Source organism: Anguilla rostrata, chromosome 1 (assembly GCF_018555375.3).
Source record: "Anguilla rostrata isolate EN2019 chromosome 1, ASM1855537v3, whole genome shotgun sequence".
Lineage (NCBI taxonomy): Eukaryota > Metazoa > Chordata > Actinopteri > Anguilliformes > Anguillidae > Anguilla > Anguilla rostrata.
The window spans coordinates 66,521,884-66,543,097 of record NC_057933.1 but is presented as its reverse complement, the minus strand read 5'-3'; the positions used below and the strand labels follow the sequence as shown (position 1 = coordinate 66,543,097).

Here is a 21,214-nt window from a genome sequence, read left to right as displayed (position 1 = left end):
CAGCACTCCGGTGACGACTCACCCAGCGAAGCCGCGTGCAACAGGCAGTTCCCGTCCCCGCTCGTCGCCAGCGGCAACAGACTCTGGCAACTGGGCACCACCCGCGTCCACCAATTGAGCCGACCTGCACACAGGGAAAGGGTAAGAAGACCTTCAGAGCAACGCCTAACCTCTTTAGTCCCCGTGACATCACACTCCAGAGGTTTTGAAGTTCATGCACAGACACTGTGCTACCAAGTGTGATGTAAGGCCCGAGACGTTGACCGTGACAGCTATGGATTTCTGACATCCATTTGCTTCAGACAGCAAATTGATATTTTATTGGAAGAACACGGAGGGAATCTCACATAACTGAAAAATTGGTACAATATTGACCAGGAACGATCCTCAAGGCTGCACTTACTGACCTCGACAGCACAACATTTTCCCCATGCCTTCAGCTACTCACGTTCTGCCAAACACCAGGAGGCCGCACTGCCTGAAAGGCCTGTGTGAGGGTGAGGGGAAACTCATGGGTGAGGCTCACCCGCGTGCTCCAGGGCCACCATCATGGACTGCTCGATGAGGTCGCGCTCGATGAAGCCGCGGAAGTCGTCGCGGTACACGGTGAGGTCGGGCAGCTGGAAGGTGCAGAGGGGCGTGTCCAGGAGCGGCTCGCCGCCGCCTCCGCCGCCGCCGCCGCCCCCGCCCCCGCCGCCGCCGCCGCCCGCGCTGGAGACGTGCGAGCGCGCCAGCGACACGATGGTGGAGCTGGCGTGGGAGATCCCGCGCGACAGCCGCTTCTCCGTGGCTGAAAGCACGGGAGAACGGCAGGTGAAGCGCAGCTCGCGCGAGCCGGAGGGCAACACAGCGGGGGAGGGGCGGGAGGCTACGAGCGGAGAGACCAGGAAGGACGGGAAGACAAAGCAGAGAGGAGAGCACAGAGGGATGTCTGAGAGGCAGAGGGGACAGAGGGAGGGAGGGAGAGAGGACAGAAAAACGTGAGGCGTGTAAGCGGAGGACAGGAAGGACTATGGGCCCTAGTGAGCACAGAGATGAATGGGATCGGGTTTAGGCTGAAGCGGCGTTCCTACCTTGTACCACCTCGTCCTGCCGGAGCAGAGGGGGCCGTACCACCCTGGCCATTTCCTTCTCGGAGGGATAGAGTCCCCTCTCCTCCCCAAACGAGTACGACAGGTTCCCAGCATGCACCTGCCGAAGCTGCTCAAAATCGCTCAGGGCAGCGGTGAGATCCCAATTCTTTCCTGAAATCACAATCGTTACACCTTCGGTTTGGGCCAAAAAGAGACGGGACCGATCGGTTACATGTCACAGACAAATGATACACATCAGCAAGAACAATTCTACTCAACACGGCCAAATAGCCCGCGATTCTGACCCAGCTCCTCGATTGTAAACGAGACGAAGTCAAGCTGACATGGAGAACAAGCCCGAGCCACGCCCGTTACCCATGGGCCTCCTCTCCAACCAGACGGCTCACGCTCACCTTCCAGCAGATCCCGCGCCAGTCCCGGTTCGGCTCCTGTGGAACGGACAAAGTCGGACAGGACTGCGTCCATATCCAAGGTCATGTGATCATGAAGTCACTGTGTGGTGGGGGCCATCAGGACAGAGAAAACGGGGATGGGGGGGGAGGGACGTTTTCCCTGAGAGGCCAGCAGGAGGGGTGAGGGGGAGGGGGGGGGGGACACGGTCTCCTCTGCTGGGGTCAACAGTCACAGCCACACCTGCACAGACAAAGAGAGAGAGAGGGTGAGATCAAAAAATAGTACTTAGGGCTTTCCCTACCACAGAAAGGCTTAGGCGCAGCGCCTAAGTGAATTTGGGGAGCGCCTTAAGCCGAATGAACGTAAAAAGGCATTTAGGCGACGTATCAGAATGAATGTAAAAATGCGCTGAAAAAAACAACAACAAAAAAAACGGAGAGGTGGCTTTATGGTTTTAAACACTACGCGCTATGATGGCATTATAAATAGAAGTGGGTGATTGATGAGCGTTTTTATGTCTTTATGCATGGTAGGTTAATTTACAGAACATAGCGTTTTTTCTCCAAAGATGGTATTTCTCGATATAATTGTGCCGCCGTGTTAACACATTACTACGGTTGCGGGTCAGGCACTCTTCACGGTAAGAAGAAATTTAAGGATAGCGCTTCCGATTTTGCTGCGACGGGAACAGCGATAGATTTACCCACTAGCCACATCTGTCAAAAATGTAAACAAGTAATCCAGTTTTCACGGTCCGGAAAAATTGTATGACAACGTTAGCCAGCGAAGCTAGTTAGTTGACGTTACATAAAGATACCTCGACTGAACTAACGTTAGTATCTAACGTGGCTTGGTAGCTAAACAAAGTTAGGCTGTGTTCACACGTAACGTCTTTTTCTGATGAAAACCGCTGGTCAAAGCGTTTTTTCATATATTAAAAAAAAATAAAAAATAAAAAAACGCTGTTCCAAAATATAGTTGAGGGCACCTAAGCCCTCTGAAAACCTAGGGAAAACCCTGGTACTGTGTTAATCAAAGATAAACAATGACTGATTGGCACACGCTTTTGAGTTAGCCTATAGTTTGCACTGCTCGGCTAAGAGTGATATACTAAATGATAAAACTGCATCGCTAAAGAAGCAGCCATACACATAGCATTCCCATCCACTCCTCTGCATTCGATTCGCTGTAAGATCACAGCAGCGCAGGTCTCCGCACCGCGTTTGAACCCGTGACCTTTGGCGGTCACATGCCGCCCCCGACCGCCGTCACATAGTGCTGACGGGCAGAGGCTGGCGAAACAATGGCGAGCGGGGGGTCACGGGCTCGCGTGGAGAGCGCTGGTGTGGCTGCACTTACAAAGGGCCTCCATTTTATCAGCGACCTCTCCTTTCTGCACTGAGGACGTGGTCCTGGTGTAACGCACCCAACGGCCAGAATTTCACCTCCAGCCAGACTGAACACCGTTTCTGAGACTCAGACCGTTCCCAAGCCGCTATTAAATGTGTGTATGCTCTCATTACTCCAATGTGGAGTCTAACACGCAGTCACTGCACTAACAGGCACAGTACTAAAGTAGTGTGACCGCAGGTAATAAAAATGTTTCCCTTTCAGAAGCCGGGAGCATTTCAGGAATGGGCCCTACATCTGCTCATTGGTACACAGCCATGGTTGCCTATAGGCAGGTGGATGTCCCGTCACGGTGACTGTGAGACTGCGCTGCTCATTGAGGCTCCCCCTCCCCCGAGGGTGCCAATCACAAGGTCACAGTCAGAGAGCCCGCCTCCTTCCGGAAAACTGACCCGTGACAGGGGGCGGCAGCCATTCGGCCACGCCCACAGCCGTCTTCCCAGACGCTCCAGTCCAGGGGGGACTGCTTTGACTTTGGCTTACTGATGTGGGTAAGCCACCTAGCCAAGTCGAACTGTTAGGCAAACCCAATTTACCTCAATCATATGGCTCAGACCTGGGATGGTCATGTGACCCAGGACTTAACTGAAGATACAAAGTTAGAGAAAGGATGTAAACACAAGCTGACATGAGAAGGGGACGTCCTGTGTAGTCCGGAGCGCCAGACCTCTGCGAACAGAAGCAAGCAGGTCGACCCCGATTCAGTTTACAAGAGTGAAAACTGAAAAGCAGCAAGAGCAGAGGCGCTGGAGATAAGGGTGGGGGAGAGGAACCGTGTGAGCTAATGTAAATACCCCTTATCATAAAACAAGCTATGCCCAGCTGATATCAGCATCAGAATGCAGTCACTCTTAGTCAATGCTTGCAACAAACCACTGGGCTGAAGTTCACCTGAGTAACTCAGGAGACCGTTTTAGGTGCGGGGATTTTAAAAATGTAGCCTACATATTGATTCCACTGCCTCTGACTGCACTAGCATACCACATGGGCCATATCTCTCCGAGCCAACACTCACACACACACAGAAACCTGCTCACCTTCTTATCTCTAAAACAGGGCCTGGGAAGTACAGACCAAATGAACATGATGTCACCTCACTCACACAAAACAGAGAGGAGCTTCAACAACCAAGAGGTACCTTAGTAAGAACCAATAGAACACCATAACATGCGGACTGGTGGATACATAGCGGCTAGGCCTATATCTTGCTTCCGAAAGTACAGACAAAAGTATACACCCATCACCATTGGGATTGTTTTTACCAAAAATACCCTGTGATTGGTGGAGTTCCCCTCTGGTATCTATGAGCAAAGTGATGATGTCAATGTTCCATCCCCATTATCATGTCTGGAAGTTCCTACACAAAACATGGCCTGAAAGTATCACTAAATCACCATTTCCATTCTTCTGTTGGTTGCAACCAAAGAGCTCCAAGATTGGTGGAGCTTTTCTCTGTTGAGTTGAGGTCAAAATCATCACACAGTGGCCCAAACAGCAGGGTGTCATACTGGAAATACGCTGGGGCCTCGCACAGGTCGGCACGAGTGTGCACAGGTTTGCGCAGGTTGGCAAAGCTTTGCACAGGTTTGCGCAGGTTGGCGCGTGGGTGATGGACGAGCGCACAGTGCGGTTCCCTGAGGTCACAGCTTAGCGGCTGCTCATAACACGGACCCAACGACTGCGCGATTACTGCAGGGGACAGCATGCAGGCACACATACAGATAAACCAGACACGTCCTTCAGCGCTGAAGGTGACACTCCCGAAAGGAACCGTATTTACTATTGCATCACACGCCATTTCAGCGATAAACACAGAGCACCTGCTGCTTGGATGCTGCTAGTGGGTAAATAAGGCCAAGCGCTCACACGTGGAGCGACCGAGCACGTTGTCTAATTCCTGCAATATGACTCAGTTATTTCTGTGGAGGTGAGACATTCTGCGGTTTAAGCTCTCCCCAGGTCGCCTAGGCGACGGCACGACTCATGCGCCGCGCCGCGGTTCCTTCGCGGTACGACTCGGCTTTCCCACGGCGTCGCGTAACCACATCGCGGACAGCGCGCGGCTGCTCTGAGACGCAGGCGTCCTGCAGCACGGAGAGGCTTCGGCGGCCAGCGCACGACTCTGGGCCGCAGGAAGTGACACGGCCTCCGTGACCAGCGCACGACGCTGCGCCGCAGGAAGTGACACGGCCTCCGTGACCAGCGCACGACGCTGGGCCGCAGGAAGTGACACGGCCTCCGTGACCAGCGCACGACGCTGGGCCGCAGGAAGTGACACGGCCTCCGTGACCAGCGCACGACGCTGGGCCGCAGGAAGTGACACGGCCTCTGTGGCCAGCGCACGATGCTGGGCCGCAGGAAGTGACACGGCCTCCGTGACCAGAGCATGACGCTGGGCCGCAGGAAGTGACACAGCCTCCGTGACCAGCGCACGACTCTGGGCCGCAGGAAGTGACACGGCCTCCGTGGCCAGCGCACGACGCTGGGCCGCAGGAAGTGACACGGCCTCCGTGACCAGCGCACGACTCTGGGCCGCAGGAAGTGACACGGCCTCCGTGGCCAGCGCACGACGCTGGGCCGCAGGAAGTGACACGGCCTCCGTGACCAGCGCACGACTCTGGGCCGAGGAAGTGACACGGCCTCCGTGACCAGCGCACGGCTCTGGGCCGCAGGAAGTGACACGGCCTCCGTGGCCAGCGCACGACGCTGGGCCGCAGGAAGTGACACGGCCTCTGTGGACAGCGCATGACGCTGGGCTGCAGGAAGTGACACGGCCTCACCTTCAAACGGCAGGCAGCAGCTCCGCATTCATGGTCAAAGCTGATACATACAGTAATTATCCAGCTGTAGAAGTGGGTAATACGTCATAGTGACATAGGGGGTATTACCTAATCGAATATGAACTTCATGTGCATGAGTTAAAAAAAAAATGTTTTTAATTTCTTAAAAATAAAAAATAAATTAAAAAGTAGAAGCAGGACTCATTCCAAATAAGTCCCAGCTGGTGCATGTCAGGAATTTCATTACTGTTACCAAAGAGCAGTTCATAAACTAGTCATCTCTTCAGAGTGGCACATGAAAATAAAAGTTATATAAAGCACTGGGACTGCATAGTGTGGGACAGGTTAGAGCACGTACGCAGCTATGCAGTAATGAAAACCATTCAGACAGACACAGGCTCAGAAATGCGCTATCAGGAAAGATTAGCCGTGCTGCTGGGAGCGAGGCAGCGCTACTGACACAGCGTCGGCGCTAAACGAGTTTCTGACCGCTCTCCGATAACGGCGGGTTCAGAGGCGGGCTGGGGTCAGCGGGAAAGGGCCCGGCCTCCGCATCATCGGGTCAGAGGTCGTCTAGGTGGAATGCACGCGTGGGGAAGAGCTTTCCCTGCCTGGGCGAGAGACAGGGCGGGCTCTGAGGGGCAGGAGAACAGAGGGAACGGTCAGGAATGTGTAAAGGAGAGCCCGTCAGAAGGACAGGCCGGGCTCGCGGCGCGAGCGCGACGTCCCGGCTAAGCCCACGCTGCGCGGGGGGGCGCGCAGAGACGCGTCGGCGCCGAGCGGCCCGCTCGCCCCCGCAGGAGAGAGCGCGGCGGCCGTGCCGCTCGCCGTCACGCGGGAGCGGCTGCCTGCGGGTGCCGTCGCTGAGGGGCCAGAGCCAGCCAACCGTCACTCAGACGACAGGAACTGGTCGTTACTTGTTCACCCCACTTACTCGTTCAATAACAGTAGCAAAGCTCTTCCTCTGAGCGAGCGTTCGGAGCTGAAGAGTGAGGAAGGACCCTCCTTAACTAAGACTCCACGTGAGGTGGTTGGGAGGAACTGTTTAATCAGAAACTGTATACAGGCGAGGCCTATGCTGGCGTTCACGCTCCTGACATTAGCTTTGCAATGTCTAAATCCGTCGTTAATACTCGCGAGGGTACCTCACTCAATCAAGCGAGAGTTAGCATCTCGACGCGATGTTCCCTTCTCTTAGACATCAGTTTGAAAGCCAGTGTACATGTCCATTCGCGTGCTCCCTTGCCTCAAGCTCTTATGCTGTAGTACACGGCACAGTATTTGTCTGTGTCTATCAGACACTGGTGAAACACTTGAAGGGAATGGCATTACAACGGCAAATCCGAAGACCAAGCAGGACATGACCAAGCTACCACAATAAGCATCAAGTAACCACATATGAATTTATCCACATGGTGAGATTTTCCCCTTTAAAGGAGGAACAGGAAAAATGAAGCCACAAAAGCAGAATATTTGAGAAATTTGGCCTACGTCGTGTCTCGTCTCTCCTGCACATGTTCAGTGGAGCTCTGAAGAAAGACGGGCGGTCCTCTCTGTTCCCGTGGACACAAACCGCTCAAGTGAAGGGCCAATGAGTCAGAAAGGCCTCCATGGTGCTGGCCAGAGAGAGCCCCCCCTGCCCTGCCCTTCCCTGAAACTCAGCAGGCCTGTCCTGGTGCCCTCATTGCACACCGGGAAGCAGGGCTATGTGATCTCATGCCCCCACCCCAGAGAAAGTCCGCAGTCAGGCCGTTCACACGACTTACAGCGTTACCTCAGCAGGCTTCCTTACACGCGTCCATCAGTCTCGCTTACACAGCACACGTTTCACACCTTACCCGCGCGAACAGCAGCGAATGGGGCGGAGAACCACGCCCAGGTGCACACCAGCGGGGGCTCACGCGGGATTCAAACTTGCAACCCCGCGCGCGGTTAGCAGCCAGCCAGACTGCATTAGCTCCCCAGTGCGCACAACGGCCCAGGACGCCCCAGCCGGCGCCCGAGAGGCACGAACCCAACACAGGTCACATGACCGGGGCCGGAAAGGACAGGTGAACACTCCCCTCTTCGCCGCTTCTGTTCTCCTTGCCGCTGGAGCACGGCCCCAGAGGGGCCCGGTGTCTGTGAGCCTGTGTCCCGCCTGGACTGCTGATTAAACAAACCACCGTTTCCAGCCCATTCCCTCCAGTGCTGGAGCTTGAAGGCGGGTTGAACGCCCAGAACTAGAAGCACAAGCCCACCTGGACCAGAATGAAGGAGGTCAACACTTCAGGCTGCATTTTAACCTGGAACTTTAACCGTTACACTAACCAGTGAAACACGCTGCTTAAACAAATACGCTCAAAAGGACGGCAAACAGAAGGACAGCAAACCAACAGCCAATCGTAACCGCCGTAACCGCCACGCACTCCTTTAATCGGTTTAGTCTGCTGAACCCAGGGACACTTACATAACTTAAGCGCGACAGCTCCTGAGACCCAGCATCCCCTGCTGCTGGGAAGCGTGTGAAGCCCCTCCCCTCCCAGAATGCAACACTGAGTCCGGGGGACCGTAGGAAGTTTGTGAAACACCTCCCAGGGCGTAGGGAGGTAAGTCCAGGTCAATTCGGTCAATATGGAGTGGGGGTCCTGTGGGTGTAAAACACCTCCCTTCCCAGGATGCAGTACGGAGTAGGGGGACTGTCGGCTGCCATCTCAGAATGCCTGCTCACAGCTCCCTCCGTCATGTCACATCACGCCTACACTGTAACTGCACATACCGTACAGTTACTTTAATAAAGCTTGTGCTTAAACAAGGCCCGAGCCCAGCAAGCAACGAGCACCTTCTCCTTATTTCATAACATGAGGTTGCAACTTTGCCATTTAGTTAAGAGGACTGACAAGGCGATTAGATCCAACATGCGATACGCAAAACCCTTGTATGTTGTATTAGCCAATAATTTTAAATTATATGAAAATGATTAAATTTACATTCTAGCTCAGGCCAGAATACAGGAAAAACACTTTAATTTCACAACTGGTGTTATCCACCTTACTGGATAGTTTCAAGACAGAGTATGTGTCGTTTCCATATTAATGCAAGACACCCTGAAATAAAAAATTTCTAAGTAAACATATTGAAGGTAGCAATAATGTAGAAAAACACTGACCAAACCAGACCCAGGAATGTCCTGTATGAAGCAGGGGCACAGAAAGTCCTGGTTTGGCCTCAGAAGAGCTTGTCGCCTGGTGTCATTGGGGAAGAATTCAAACAGGCCCCTGTTAGGCCAGTGTGCCAGGTCATCCAGTCATCACGCAGTCATCGCCCAGTCATGTTCTCCCCTCCCTCCCTCCCTCCCTCCCTCTCCTGGGACAGAGAGCATCCGGAAAGCCCCCTGGGTCAGCACACACTTTCTCCCAGGACTGCCAAGAGGCTCCGGTTTAGCCAGAGCGGAGAGAGAGAGAAACGGTAAGAAGGAGAGAGAGACAGAAAGAGAGAGACAAAGAAAGAGAGACACTCCTGTGAATCGCGATTTCGCAGCGCTGCGGATGGCTTTTCACTGGACGCAGTGACCTACTTGTGTTTGCATAATGAAAACGCACAGCCCTGATCTACGGTTTAGGTTTCCGCTCGCCAATCTGAAGAAGATCACAAAAGAAGATATGCGTGAGACGCCATCTCGGAGGAGGGGGGCGCACACGCGCACCGCAAACCCCTTATCTCTCCTTTCCACATGCTCGCTGCCTCATGAAAAGGCCTCTGGTTCAGAACAGACAGAAATAGCCTCGCAGAGCAAAAGATAAGTCCAAGAGGTACAAGAACTGAAAGCGGTTTTTCCATCTTCGATATGAAGAAAAACTAAAGAACACAGAAAAAAAAAGACAAAAACACCCAGCAGCTAAAAAATCACAAAGACGCGTTAACGAGTAAGAGCTCTACCGCGGGGAACGTAAAAGCGCCTACACAGGCAAACAAGACACGACTTACCTCAAAACTTTTTTGAACCACGACTAGAGCGTCGGTAAGGTTCTTATTTTTGTGGGTCTTGTAAAAAACGGACAGGGAAGTGCGTCCAGCCAGAGTGACTGGATAATGGGTCTGAGAGAGCGCAGGAGGGTTAAGGGCGTGTTCCCGCCTCTACCGCCTGGCACACCGCGGTCTGGCCACTTCCTCTCGTTGACATTCGCGGCAGAGTGTCCGCGGCGGCGAGACTCAGCTGGGCCGAATGGGCGCAGTGTTTGCTTTCCAGCTAAATCGTTTTTCAAAGCGTCTGCGAGCCGAAGTCTTGGGGGGGGGGCGGGGGGGAGGAAAGAAAATGCCTGCAGAGGCAGAGGCAGTGCACATCCCCGCTCTGTGTGAAGGAACCCAGGAGAGCTGCCTCAGAACATTCCGGTGTGGCTGCCGGCAAAACAGCGACAGCAGCTCTGCCTTAATGGGGTTTTCACCAGAAAACGAGAGACGCACCCGAGCGCCAATCACAGCACTAACGAGAGAAGAATTCACAGGAGGAGAACGTGGAATCAAAGGTTAAAAAAAACTGCAGGTTATTCTGCGGAGTGCGGACATGATGACAATGTGCAGCTACTGCAGAAAGACCTGCTGATGGACTCCCTGCAGTTAAACAGAAAGGAAAATATAAGGTGCACACTAACACACGAGCAAGCAACTTAAGTCCTGGAGAGACAGAGATTTTACTGCTTTTTGTACAATATTAGATATTTTTTATTTAACCCATTTAAAGTCGTTATTTGGACACAAATCCACCTCACCAGATGTACAAACTACCATCATCTGCTGGTTTACGAGCAAACAGCCTGAATAGCCCAGGCCTGGTTTATACTGCAACTCATTTAAACAGTCTGCATCCTACTTAGAGCGCTGTATCGACACTCTGATGGTGCAAAGATACCTTTCTCAGAAACAGCGGCTCACCGGGGACTGGATTCCTGCGTACGCAGGACCGCACACAGCAGCCCGCATCAGAAAGAGCCGGGAGGCAGAGCCGATGGGGGCGGAGTCACTGCTCCACAGCGCCCCGTCAAGGGCCTTGCTTCCTCGGAGCCGCCCGTTGGCTGCTCGTTACCGAGCTTAATTGGGCCGGCGGGCGTGCCGGCCTCCCGGGGCAGCGGCCGGGGCGGCCGAAGGCCTTCGCCGCTCCGTAATGGAGTCCCTGGCACAGCGTGGAGGCGGACAGGGAGACGGGGGTGGGGCTTATCTTCCCGAACCGACAGAGCCTCCCGCCATGACCTCACTGTACACTAATCACAGAGCGTGTGCTACAGTTAGAGAACGCCCTCTGTGTAAACTCTCTGATGTGAGCTATATGGGCAATATTTCACGGTACTCTCAGCATCGTGTTTACATGCTTCAAACATAAGGCTGAACAATCAAGACCTGATTGTGTAAATGGGCCATTAGGGAGCATATAAAGTGGGAAATCATTTATTCCAAACACCTCAGTTTCTCAGCTGCAGATCTGAGTTGAATATTCAAGGCTTCCAAGTTCCTACCATGTAAACAGCTGAGTGGGGATATTAAAAATTATGCAGAAATCAAAAGCACTCAAACTATTGCCAGAGTGCACTTAATGAATCCAAGCAAAGACCTGCTTACAAAGTTAAGTTGACATTTTGTGAGTCTGTGACAGGGAACTTGACCAATGAAACGCACATGAAATACAGAGTGAGCCCATTTCCGATTAAGGAAAGTTGGAGAGTGCGGGAAAAGTGGAGCGATACATTTCCCAGCACAGTTCTGTTCCACAGTATACCAACACCACAGTAACACAACATCCATGCCTACGGTTTCCGCTCAATTAAGATGAGTTAACAGAGTGTACTTACGCTACATGGCCTTGGCTAAGCTGTGTGAGAGACTGTGTGCCTAATTATATGGGTTACGTGATGATCATACCACACAATATTCACTAGACTAAGTGGAATTATGTACTCATATCTATTACATGTTGAAGCATGCAGCACAGTACCAGATACAAATAAGTCTATAATTCCCATTAATAAAGAAATACAGCCATGAATTAGCCTAATATACAAATGATGTTGATAGTCTCTTATTAACTCCTATGGCACCATTATATCACATTACATTACATTGCGGGCAGTTAGCAGATGCCCAGCTTGCACAACTTTCTCGTTTTTAGAAAGCCTTCATTTATACAGCTGGATATTTTACTGAAGCGATACCGCTTATGCATCAAGGGCACAACGGCAGTGTCCTAGCAGGGAATCGAAACTGCCACCTTTAGGTTACAAGCCCAGATCCCTAAACACTACACCACACTGACGCACGACCACATTAAGCACAGTCAGAGGCTGTCTGCTCTGTTCTGTTCTGTTCTGTTCATTACCTTTGCCAGGCCTAAGGCTTTTTCAGTGGGAGAAAACTAGCACATGCTGTTAAAAGACAGGCCTAAATCAAGAATGTCATTAAATGTCTTTATTATTAGTGTCCACATCTTAAACTAAACCCAAATCAAAAAGGTGACTGATGAGATCAGAAACATGCGAATACAGTTACAGTAACTGACCCAACAGGATGAATCCATGCTTTGTCCACATATTATTACTGTCAAACAGGCTGTCCAAGAGATGTAATACAGTACATCTGTGTAAAGTACATTCGCTCTTTATCAGTTACACTTGAATGATACCAGGACAGCAGACTAAAGCAAGCGAAGAAAGCACAGGAGAACGAGCCGAGCTCAGTGGTAATTAAACGGCTGCAGGATGTTAGGGATATCCCCAGCAGAAATCTCAGGTGCATTACATTATATAAATACAGCAGACGCTCTTATCCAGAGCGACTTAACATAATTTTACAGTTTTACGCAGCATCCACTTATACAGATGGATACCGGCCAGCCTATACTTAAGTAACACAGGTTAAGCACTTCACTCTAGAATGGAACCTACCAAACCTGCAACTTTTGCATTACAAGCTCACATCCCTAATCGTTATACAGCACTGCAGCCCCCTCTTGTCATAATATGATGACTCAGCAGTAAGTGCCAAGAACACTACCATTTAGACAGACTTAGTGTAGAATTTTGATTTCATATCATTTTCGTTTTCCAGGTTTTATTTTCTGGCCCCGTTTGGGAGAGAAGTACCATTTGAGCGAATCAGTCAACGCTCTCTATGAATGTTTTTACTACTCCGAGCCACTGCTGTAAACACTTCATGAGGTATGTTGCCCTGAGTATTGAATGGGGCACATTAATCATTCTGCACAACCTCCACAAAGCATTTCAGTGTGTGTACAAGCAGCAGGATCACAGCCCTTTGTTTTACCAGCACTGTATATGGGTTACTGTGTACTTTAGTGTAGCCCTTTCAACCTTTTATACTGCATGGTTACATCTCCACATCTTATTGATCTGTATGTGTTACCAAATTAGTGCAGGCATAGGTCACCTACCCAATTTGTGTAACATTAAAGAAGTCCTACCCAAAATAGCACTTCTAAGAGGACGTCAACAAATGGAGGGGAATTATACGGTCCGTCTGCCATTGAACAGAGTGAATTAATGCTTAAAAATGAGACCTGTGTGGGGCATTCTTTCCACAGGCAAAGTGAAGCTCCAGGAAGAAGCTTCAGTGCTGTGGATATACAGTGGCACAGAGGGGGCAGCGCGTGGGGCAGCACAGAGGGGGCAGCGCGGGCAGCCGGGCAGCACAGAGGGGGCAGCGCGTGGGGCAGCACAGAGGGGGCAGCGCGTGGGGCAGCACAGAGGGGCAGCGCGGGGCAGCACAGGGGGGCAGCGCGTGGGGCAGCACAGAGGGGGCAGCGCGTGGGGCAGCACAGGGGGGCAGGCTGCAGCACAGGGGGCAGCACAGAGGGGGCAGCGCGTGGGGCAGCACAGAGGGGGCACGCGTCTTCAACGGCCACCGCTAGCAGACCCAAGGCGGCTTCAGCACCCCCGACGAGTGCCGGTCGAACCTGGAGCTCACGGCCGCTTCCGATCGAAATCTTCAAACGCCGCTATTCTGCTTCCCCGTCTTCTACCCTCCCCCTCCAACCCCCTTAAGATAGGGACTGCACTAAAACAATTCCACTGTTACGGTAGTGGTACATTATACACAGGTGGTGGTATCGACTCCGCCTGACATCCACTAATCTACAGGAGCAGCACAAGCCAATGCACTTTCAATACAATAATGCAAATAAGAACAACAGAGAAAGTAGTCCAGTTAATAAAATCCGTATGAGTATTTTCCCTTGTAATAACATAGGGGTTTGAAATGAAAGCATGCCAGAATACCAGTTTTTTCTGCAAGTTGTTTCTCCATCATTTACAAAGAAGTGAAATTTCATTAAATTCCGCTGTAAAGTAATTTAGTGAGTTTAAACGTAAGACTTCCTCATACTTCCCAGTGAAGTTTCATAATGAATCTCTCCAGCACCAGAACGCTATGCTACAGAACATAACTCCCAATAAAGGCTCTGTTACAGGTAACATTTTACAGCACACCCTGCGCCACCTCAACCATCGGAAACCGTTTTTTTCTGGAGTGCCCAAAGCGCAGATGGAAAGATCAACAGTTATTCTACAAACAGAGCCCACAATAACAGGAACCTGCGGACGTCCGATACCGAAGCACAAGCAGGACTCCGTGCGGCTTACCGGAATGTTCTTCCACTCCGCGCTCTCATTTCTTCGCCCGACATTTTAACGATCTCTTCAACCTGCAAGATCCTGCAAAAATACTAGCAATTCAGGACTTGTGTGTGCACGCGTGTCCTGCCTGTGTATAAAAGGAGCCGAACTTAAACATGAAAAACTTCTCGCAACGGTGCACTGATGACACGACCGCGCTGTGCTGCGCACGGTATTTGACTGAGCAAATACGACCTGTTTGGGGCCCAGCGCTGGGTCAAGGCAACACACCCATTTCATTAATCAAGCACCTGGGAGGAGTGGGTGCTCTTATCAGACGAACAGTGCCAGTGTTATTGCACGTATGATACGGTTTTAAGGATTTTTTTTTTTTTACGGGCACCCGAAATGCTGGTAGCTTATGTGGTACACCTGCACTATCTGCTGCTGTCCATCTAACTTTTGCTCTTAAGCACGATACGCTTGCATTTGTTTGGATAACCTCATTTTAACATCATCCAATACGCAACAGCACAGTCAAAACAAATGAAACACAGTAACGTTTGAAAATACACTCAGCCGAAAACACAGCAATACACGGACGCAGAATTTAAAGAAGACTACAGCAACTTCACGTGATTTTGGCATTTATCAATCTGGCTCAAAACTCAAGACACAATATCATTAACTAGGCTACACCCTGTGCAAGCACCACTCAATGCTCCATAGCAATCTCTTCTGCAAAGCTGTCATTTGCCTCCCCTTAGGATAAACATGTTATTACGAAAAGATAAACTTCGTGTAAATGGCAGAAGTGACATCATTGGGACTCATTTAGACGGAGCCCTAAACGAAAATGAGTAGGCTCGTTAAAATGTATGGTTTTGAACGCTGCAGGGGAAACTTGAAATAAATGACAGCTCGGTAAAGTAAGCCATTTGCATTGGCTGATAACGGCTCTTAAAACCCATAAACCCGTGAGAGGGTCTCACACGCACCAGAGCGAACAGTCCGTGAAGGACGCGCAGGCTCCCGCCCAGTGAACGCAGCGCGTGCAGCGTGTTTTCGCATCGACAAGGCTGACGGGCTGATGCCTACCTTGGCTTTATTCAAACTTCCCCAAAAAGCTTTCAAACATTCCTCCGAAAGGAGAGCATTTTGCTGGCCCCGGATCAAGAATGCGGAGAATCGCTTAAAAACGGCTCCCAGGCACGCATTTCAATGCTCCCTATACAAATAAACCCCACACACGCACACAAAGACATACCAGCAGCCGTCACTTCAGCCCATATAAAACGCCCATAATACCACATGTAACCAGGACCGGCATTACGATGGATCTGAGGATGGCTACGGTCTCTGAATAGGCACATTGTTTTCGAAGGTTGCCTCTGTTTTCTTCAATACATGACCATAAACTAGAGGCGTCACCTTTGATGCCAAGGGCATTTGAGACCGCTCCTGTTCTTCACCCCACGTGTGGGGGAGAGGTCATTGTCAGCGGTGGCCGAAGGACGGACATGAGTGGGCATAGCATCGCGCTGTAACTCCACCATGCCCTCTCAGTCTGTGAACAAAAAACGTCCAGCAGATTCTGTAAACCAGCTCATTAAAACATTCAAAAACCCTGCAGGTCTTTTATTAAACCCATCGTTACAGTCATTTAAAATGAATAAACAGGCCCAGGGTATAGAATATTGAAGATCCTGTGCATATATGCATGATATCAAACTTTTTACACAACAACCAATAATAAAATCATTGGTTCATCATTTAGAATTTTCAATGAGTGCACCTCTTGTGTGTTTTCCTAATGGCCTAAAAAGTATTGATATTGACAAATATTATGGTACTCAATCCATTCCATTCCTTTCCCAAATCACAGCTTACATCTTTATGGTCATCTTTCAAGAGTGGAACAGTAAGCAAGTGTAGCTCACAGCTAAACTCAGGCTTGCTACAACCTACAGTAGTCTACAGTGTACCACTCCCTATAAGCAAAATCAACCCATATATACAGCCAGGCCAAACAAATTCACAAAAAGACTTATCTAGTAAATAAGTGCAGAAATTCAGTGCAGCGCCTACAGTTTAAGTAGGCCAAGAACTGGCTAACTGAGAACAGAGGATGCCCAAATAAACACACATTTCTGCCTGGAATAACATAATCATAGAAGCCTGAGCAACTACTTTACAGTAGGCTATATCCTGCACAGCCTACTGCCTGTTCCTAAGCACCAGGGGGTATTGATGATTAATGCTTTTCCTACAAGCCACAACCATCTCTGCTCAGAACCGCCATCCTTACGTGCAGGAATGAGAGTTAATCCCTGCAAATATTTCCTGTCCCCCATACAGATAAACTAACCAGGAGCACACTCTCAGTAATAACATGTTTTCAGCACATTAAGCAGGGCTCTACATCAACGTATTCTTCCGCTTGTCCCATGAGGTGAATGCTTACAGTGTAGCGACAGGTCATCTGAAACACAATATATGTTTTGAGAATTATCAGCAACCTTTTAGACATTTCCACAGAAGCATGATTTTATTAGTAGAGTTGAAGCTTTGCTGAATTCCTTTAATCAAAAGCACTTGCGCAAAATTTCACCAGCTAGTTTTAGGAATATTCTCATTTTTCCTCCAGGACATTACGCTGAACATTGTTAGGATGGGCAGTTCAACTGTGACTTTGTGCACACAGCTCAAATTCATGCTGACTGCTCATACACAGAAATGGAATTTGGTTTAGGGAATGTGACCCAAGGAAAACTTGAAACACTATTGCGATGGACTGCCTACGCAGAACCTTTTCAAACAGCTTCATACTGTCAGCGTGTTGCTCAACGAAATTGATTAACATTGAGAGCATTTAATCACAAATGAATCCCCATTCACTGCAATTGCTCCTGGTAATTAACAGGACAAGGTATCAAAAGAGTCAGTGTCAACATTTATACACAACTCCAACTGCTAGGTGCTAAAGTCAAGAGCTGGCAGCATCCTGCAGACTGTTGTCAGAATTGTCAGCTTAAGGTCTGAATGTATGCTGGGCCAGATATCGGCAAAGAGAACTTTAAATAGATTGCAAGGACAGCAGAAAACAGCTTGGAGGTTATGGTAGGCTTTAATCTTGCTTGGGTGGACTTTTAGTTTCTTTACTTTAAAAATTTAAATGAAGACAATTCTGACCACGCTACATTCTGAACTGAAAACCCATAGGTCAAACTTAAGTCGTGTCAGTAAGTCTCGCTGAGACTTCAGGTCTTATTTTTCCAGAGAAGTGACATAGGCCTATCTGACAAGCAGTGCGAACAACGTCAAAAGCTACGCAAGGATGCCAATGCTAAGCTAAAGCAGAAGGCAAAGCTGAAGGCATCACAGCCTCATGAGTCAGGAAGGTGTGACTGTCGCTGCTTGAGTCTAGGACTACAGAGACCTAAGCAGATATGCGCATGTGACACTGTCCCACGGTGGTCTATCAACCAAGAGTGGGGATCGATCAGTATAAGCATGGGTCTGGGAGCTGCCGTCTTGACATAGTGTAATGATATAAACTTCCTGTTGGCCCCTTTGATTAGAAATTATGCAGCCCACCTGAGCTTCAGCTTGTTGACAAACACAAAGTGAGTATGCCAGTCAGTTTTTGTAATCATTAGAACGTCATTACAAACTATAAATGCTCATTTATTGCGCAGCATGAAGTTGTAGAAGAACGTATGCACTAATTCTCAGCAGAAAGAATGAAGGAAAATGGAGGAAGAAACTCACTGACCTTCCACCTCAAAGGAGAGCTGAAGATCCTCATGCCACACCTTTTCCCTGAACTCCGGGATGGCACATATCGCAGAAAGGGGCCCATGGCCTTGAATTTAAAATACCCTCCAATAACAACGCAGCAGTTTTGCTCCCAGCCCGTGGACACAGAGCCCGCAGAGGCTAACCCAAACCCACAGCTGCGGCTTGGCCACTGCGGTCCTCCCGCCTCATTCCATTTCCAACTGCCTCTTTTCTTCTTCTTCTTCTTTTCATCACACATGCATTTGCATTCACAACAACAACAACAAAAACAACATGTTTATATGTGGCTAAAACTATGAAGCTTAAAATAAATCAACACGAATTTGCCCGTGCCGATGAATTGAAATGGACCGCAAAGGTATTCGCCAAGCTGATATCAGCCATCATGAGCTGACCGATCATGGAACGCACAGACATCGATACTGTATGGTCACTAACAAAAGGGGTGACCGCGTTTTCTTGGCAGCCTGATAAAACCAAAAAAAAAGATCAAGTAGCAACAAACCTGTGGTGTAGGAGAGAGCAGCTGCGAGGTTGCTGTGAACTCCCTGGCTTGTTTTCACATCTGCCTTGAGTAATACGAACTCCTCTGTGTGTTTTCAGAATGGGCAGAGCGCACTACGCGGACAGTGATAAGCCCGTGAACATTTATGCTTTAACACAGAGGAAAACAGCAACACTTCCATCCATCTAAATTCACTTCAAGGGAGGCATTTCAACAAACTACTATTGCTCTTTGTCACCGACATTCAAGTACACATATTTCAACACTTAATTAGCTAATTATTCCTACCCACTATTTAAAAGTTCAAAAGTTGCGGAAATTTTTAAAAATGTGCAAAAATGAATTAAAAAATTATTTTCACTTGATTCAAAATACTTTGAGTTGCTTAAATAACTGACTGAATTACAACTGTCAGGTGAAATGGCATCAGAAATCATGAAGTTTGCCATTTTAAGTACAGTTAGGCTAAACCGTGTTAGGCTGATTCCACACACACACGTGCACACACACACACACACACACACACACTTGAGAAAGGCGATAGATTGCAATGGTGAATCCCTTGGATTGATGCAAAAAGTAGGTCCCTCTGAACCATTCAACCCCACTGTGTATTCATGAATAATTGAACGAGACATTCTTCCGCAATTTAGCCAAGCACTCCATTAATACAGGCCATGGCTCATTCCTGACCTCAGCCTGCACAGGAAAGAGCGAAGCCTTGCCCTTCTGTCCCAATAACCCAGAGTGCATTTCATGGACTGGACGCTGTCTGTCGAAGGCAGACAGTCCCATGGGAGCAGCCCCTCACTGGGTACGGCCCTGTAACGGATCCCTGGTCCCTGGTCCCTGGCCCCGCCCAACCCACACCTCACCCAGCAGCTCTCTGAGAGGTCCGCCGGAGAACGCTAGCCGAGGCTTCCCATCTCCGTCGCTCGGTTGGCCAGCCGGGCAGAGAGGTTCCACACCCAATACGCACGCTTGCCACGCAGGGAGGAGAACGGAAGGACGGGCCTGGAGAGCAGCGTGGCCGTCTGAAGCTCAGAGCAGGTGACTCCGCGCACAGTCCGCCGGAGCTCAGCCACAGGCGCGATTAAACCGCCTCCGTGTGTAACCTGAGCAGCATGCTCCTGCTTCCGCTTCCAATTACACCACGCGCACATGCAGTCGGCGTTTTACGAGCATAGCGACTCTATGATGATGGTTTCGGGGGCCAACAGCAAAGACACGTCCGTCTGACTGCTGCGTTCACAATTTACAGCCAATATCAGACATTGCAGAAGCAGAAAACGTACAGCGCCATTACGGCTAGAACCCAGTGCTAGCTGCAATTGAAAAACATGGTGTCGATAGCCTGTGTAATAAAACTGCGCTGCCTAGCCACAGACATTCTGTCCTGCAGAAATGAACTCATGCACAGAATTGCTGTGACACTGAGACCAATTAGGGAGCTGCCCTGCATAGTCATCAGACCAGTGAGTCACTTTGCTGTGATAATTGTGTCTGCAGCAGAATTTCACACAGGTCCACCAGGCTCAGGGTACAGTCGTTGAGTCATCACACAACAGGTCATGTTCCTCCTGGGAGGTGCCGCTCTGCTCACACTTCAGCAAAAATGGCCAAACATCCAGAAAACTTCACAAAACTGCTTAGTCTGCTGTTAATTCTGGTTTTGTGCAATGAGGATCCATGGAGTCAGTTGCTAAAACTGCTCTGAAAGGCATTCAACACTTCAGTCACCATCCATCGTACTGTTTTAATACAAATTCAACATCTGACTGAAGCTTTTGCTAGCAAGAGATGTTCCATAAATAAGAGAGACAGACATACAGGTTAACCCATTAATTCTCAGACCTACATTTCCCTTGCCAATCGTTTGCATCCATTTTCATTCACCCACCATGAATGAAATCGCATTCGTCCGATTCTTGTGAGGGACAGGGCTTTGTAAAAACTGCATTTTCAGGGCTACTGCAGAAACATGGCCTTTTTTGAGATGCACTATGCACCGAGCGTCTAAGTGGCACCAAGGCCTCAGTGACTGTGAGGTAAACTGAACAACATGAACACAAATCACACAAATAACACTACCAGTTCAAAGCCTATAGTTGGTTTGTGTACAGCCTTTCCATTTCATGTGAAGAAAGTAAGGCCTTCAGGCCTCCACATTCAAAAGCCTGTTTACCTGCCCTAGTTCCTCCTTTGAGGCTGCGTGCTTACACTGGACAACACAATGACAAAAGATACTGTAAATAAAGGGCTGAATAATTTAAGCTGAAGTGTAACACTACCCTTCTGTTGTAGTGGTACTGGCCAGGGCTGCAAAACAAGGCCAGGCTTTTGTTCCCTGTTGGAACTGTTAGGGAGAAGCTAAGGCATTCTGTATCGTACTGGCTTAATGAAATGGTCTCCAAGATCATAACATTACCACACCTTTACGAGTATCAGTAAAATATATGGAGTAAGTGTTAATGGTCCTGACAGACTGTCTAGCTCATGCTGACTTAAACAGGTGTGGGGTCATTTTAAGTCTGTACCACACCAAACTGACCTGATCAATTGATGCAATAGCACTTCAAACATTTTACTAATACTAGAGTCATTGCAAGCATCAATGACAACATGAAAGACATA

General features: G+C 49.5%; 1 protein-coding gene across 4 annotated transcripts in view; it reads right to left on the bottom strand.

The window, feature by feature from the left end:
• Positions 1 to 21,214, bottom strand: part of otud7b (OTU deubiquitinase 7B) — a 37,168-nt gene that overhangs the window by 13,028 nt on the left and 2,926 nt on the right. For all 4 annotated transcript variants that reach the window (XM_064351083.1, XM_064351093.1, XM_064351066.1 and 1 more), the window contains exons 2-5: positions 1,487 to 1,727; positions 1,074 to 1,244; positions 527 to 790; positions 23 to 124 (exon numbers count right to left, since the gene is read on the bottom strand). In XM_064351083.1, the coding sequence (XP_064207153.1) occupies positions 23 to 124; positions 527 to 790; positions 1,074 to 1,244; positions 1,487 to 1,571 (622 nt within the window). In that variant the 5' untranslated portion in view covers positions 1,572 to 1,727. The remainder of the gene's footprint in view (positions 1 to 22; positions 125 to 526; positions 791 to 1,073; positions 1,245 to 1,486; positions 1,728 to 21,214) is intronic.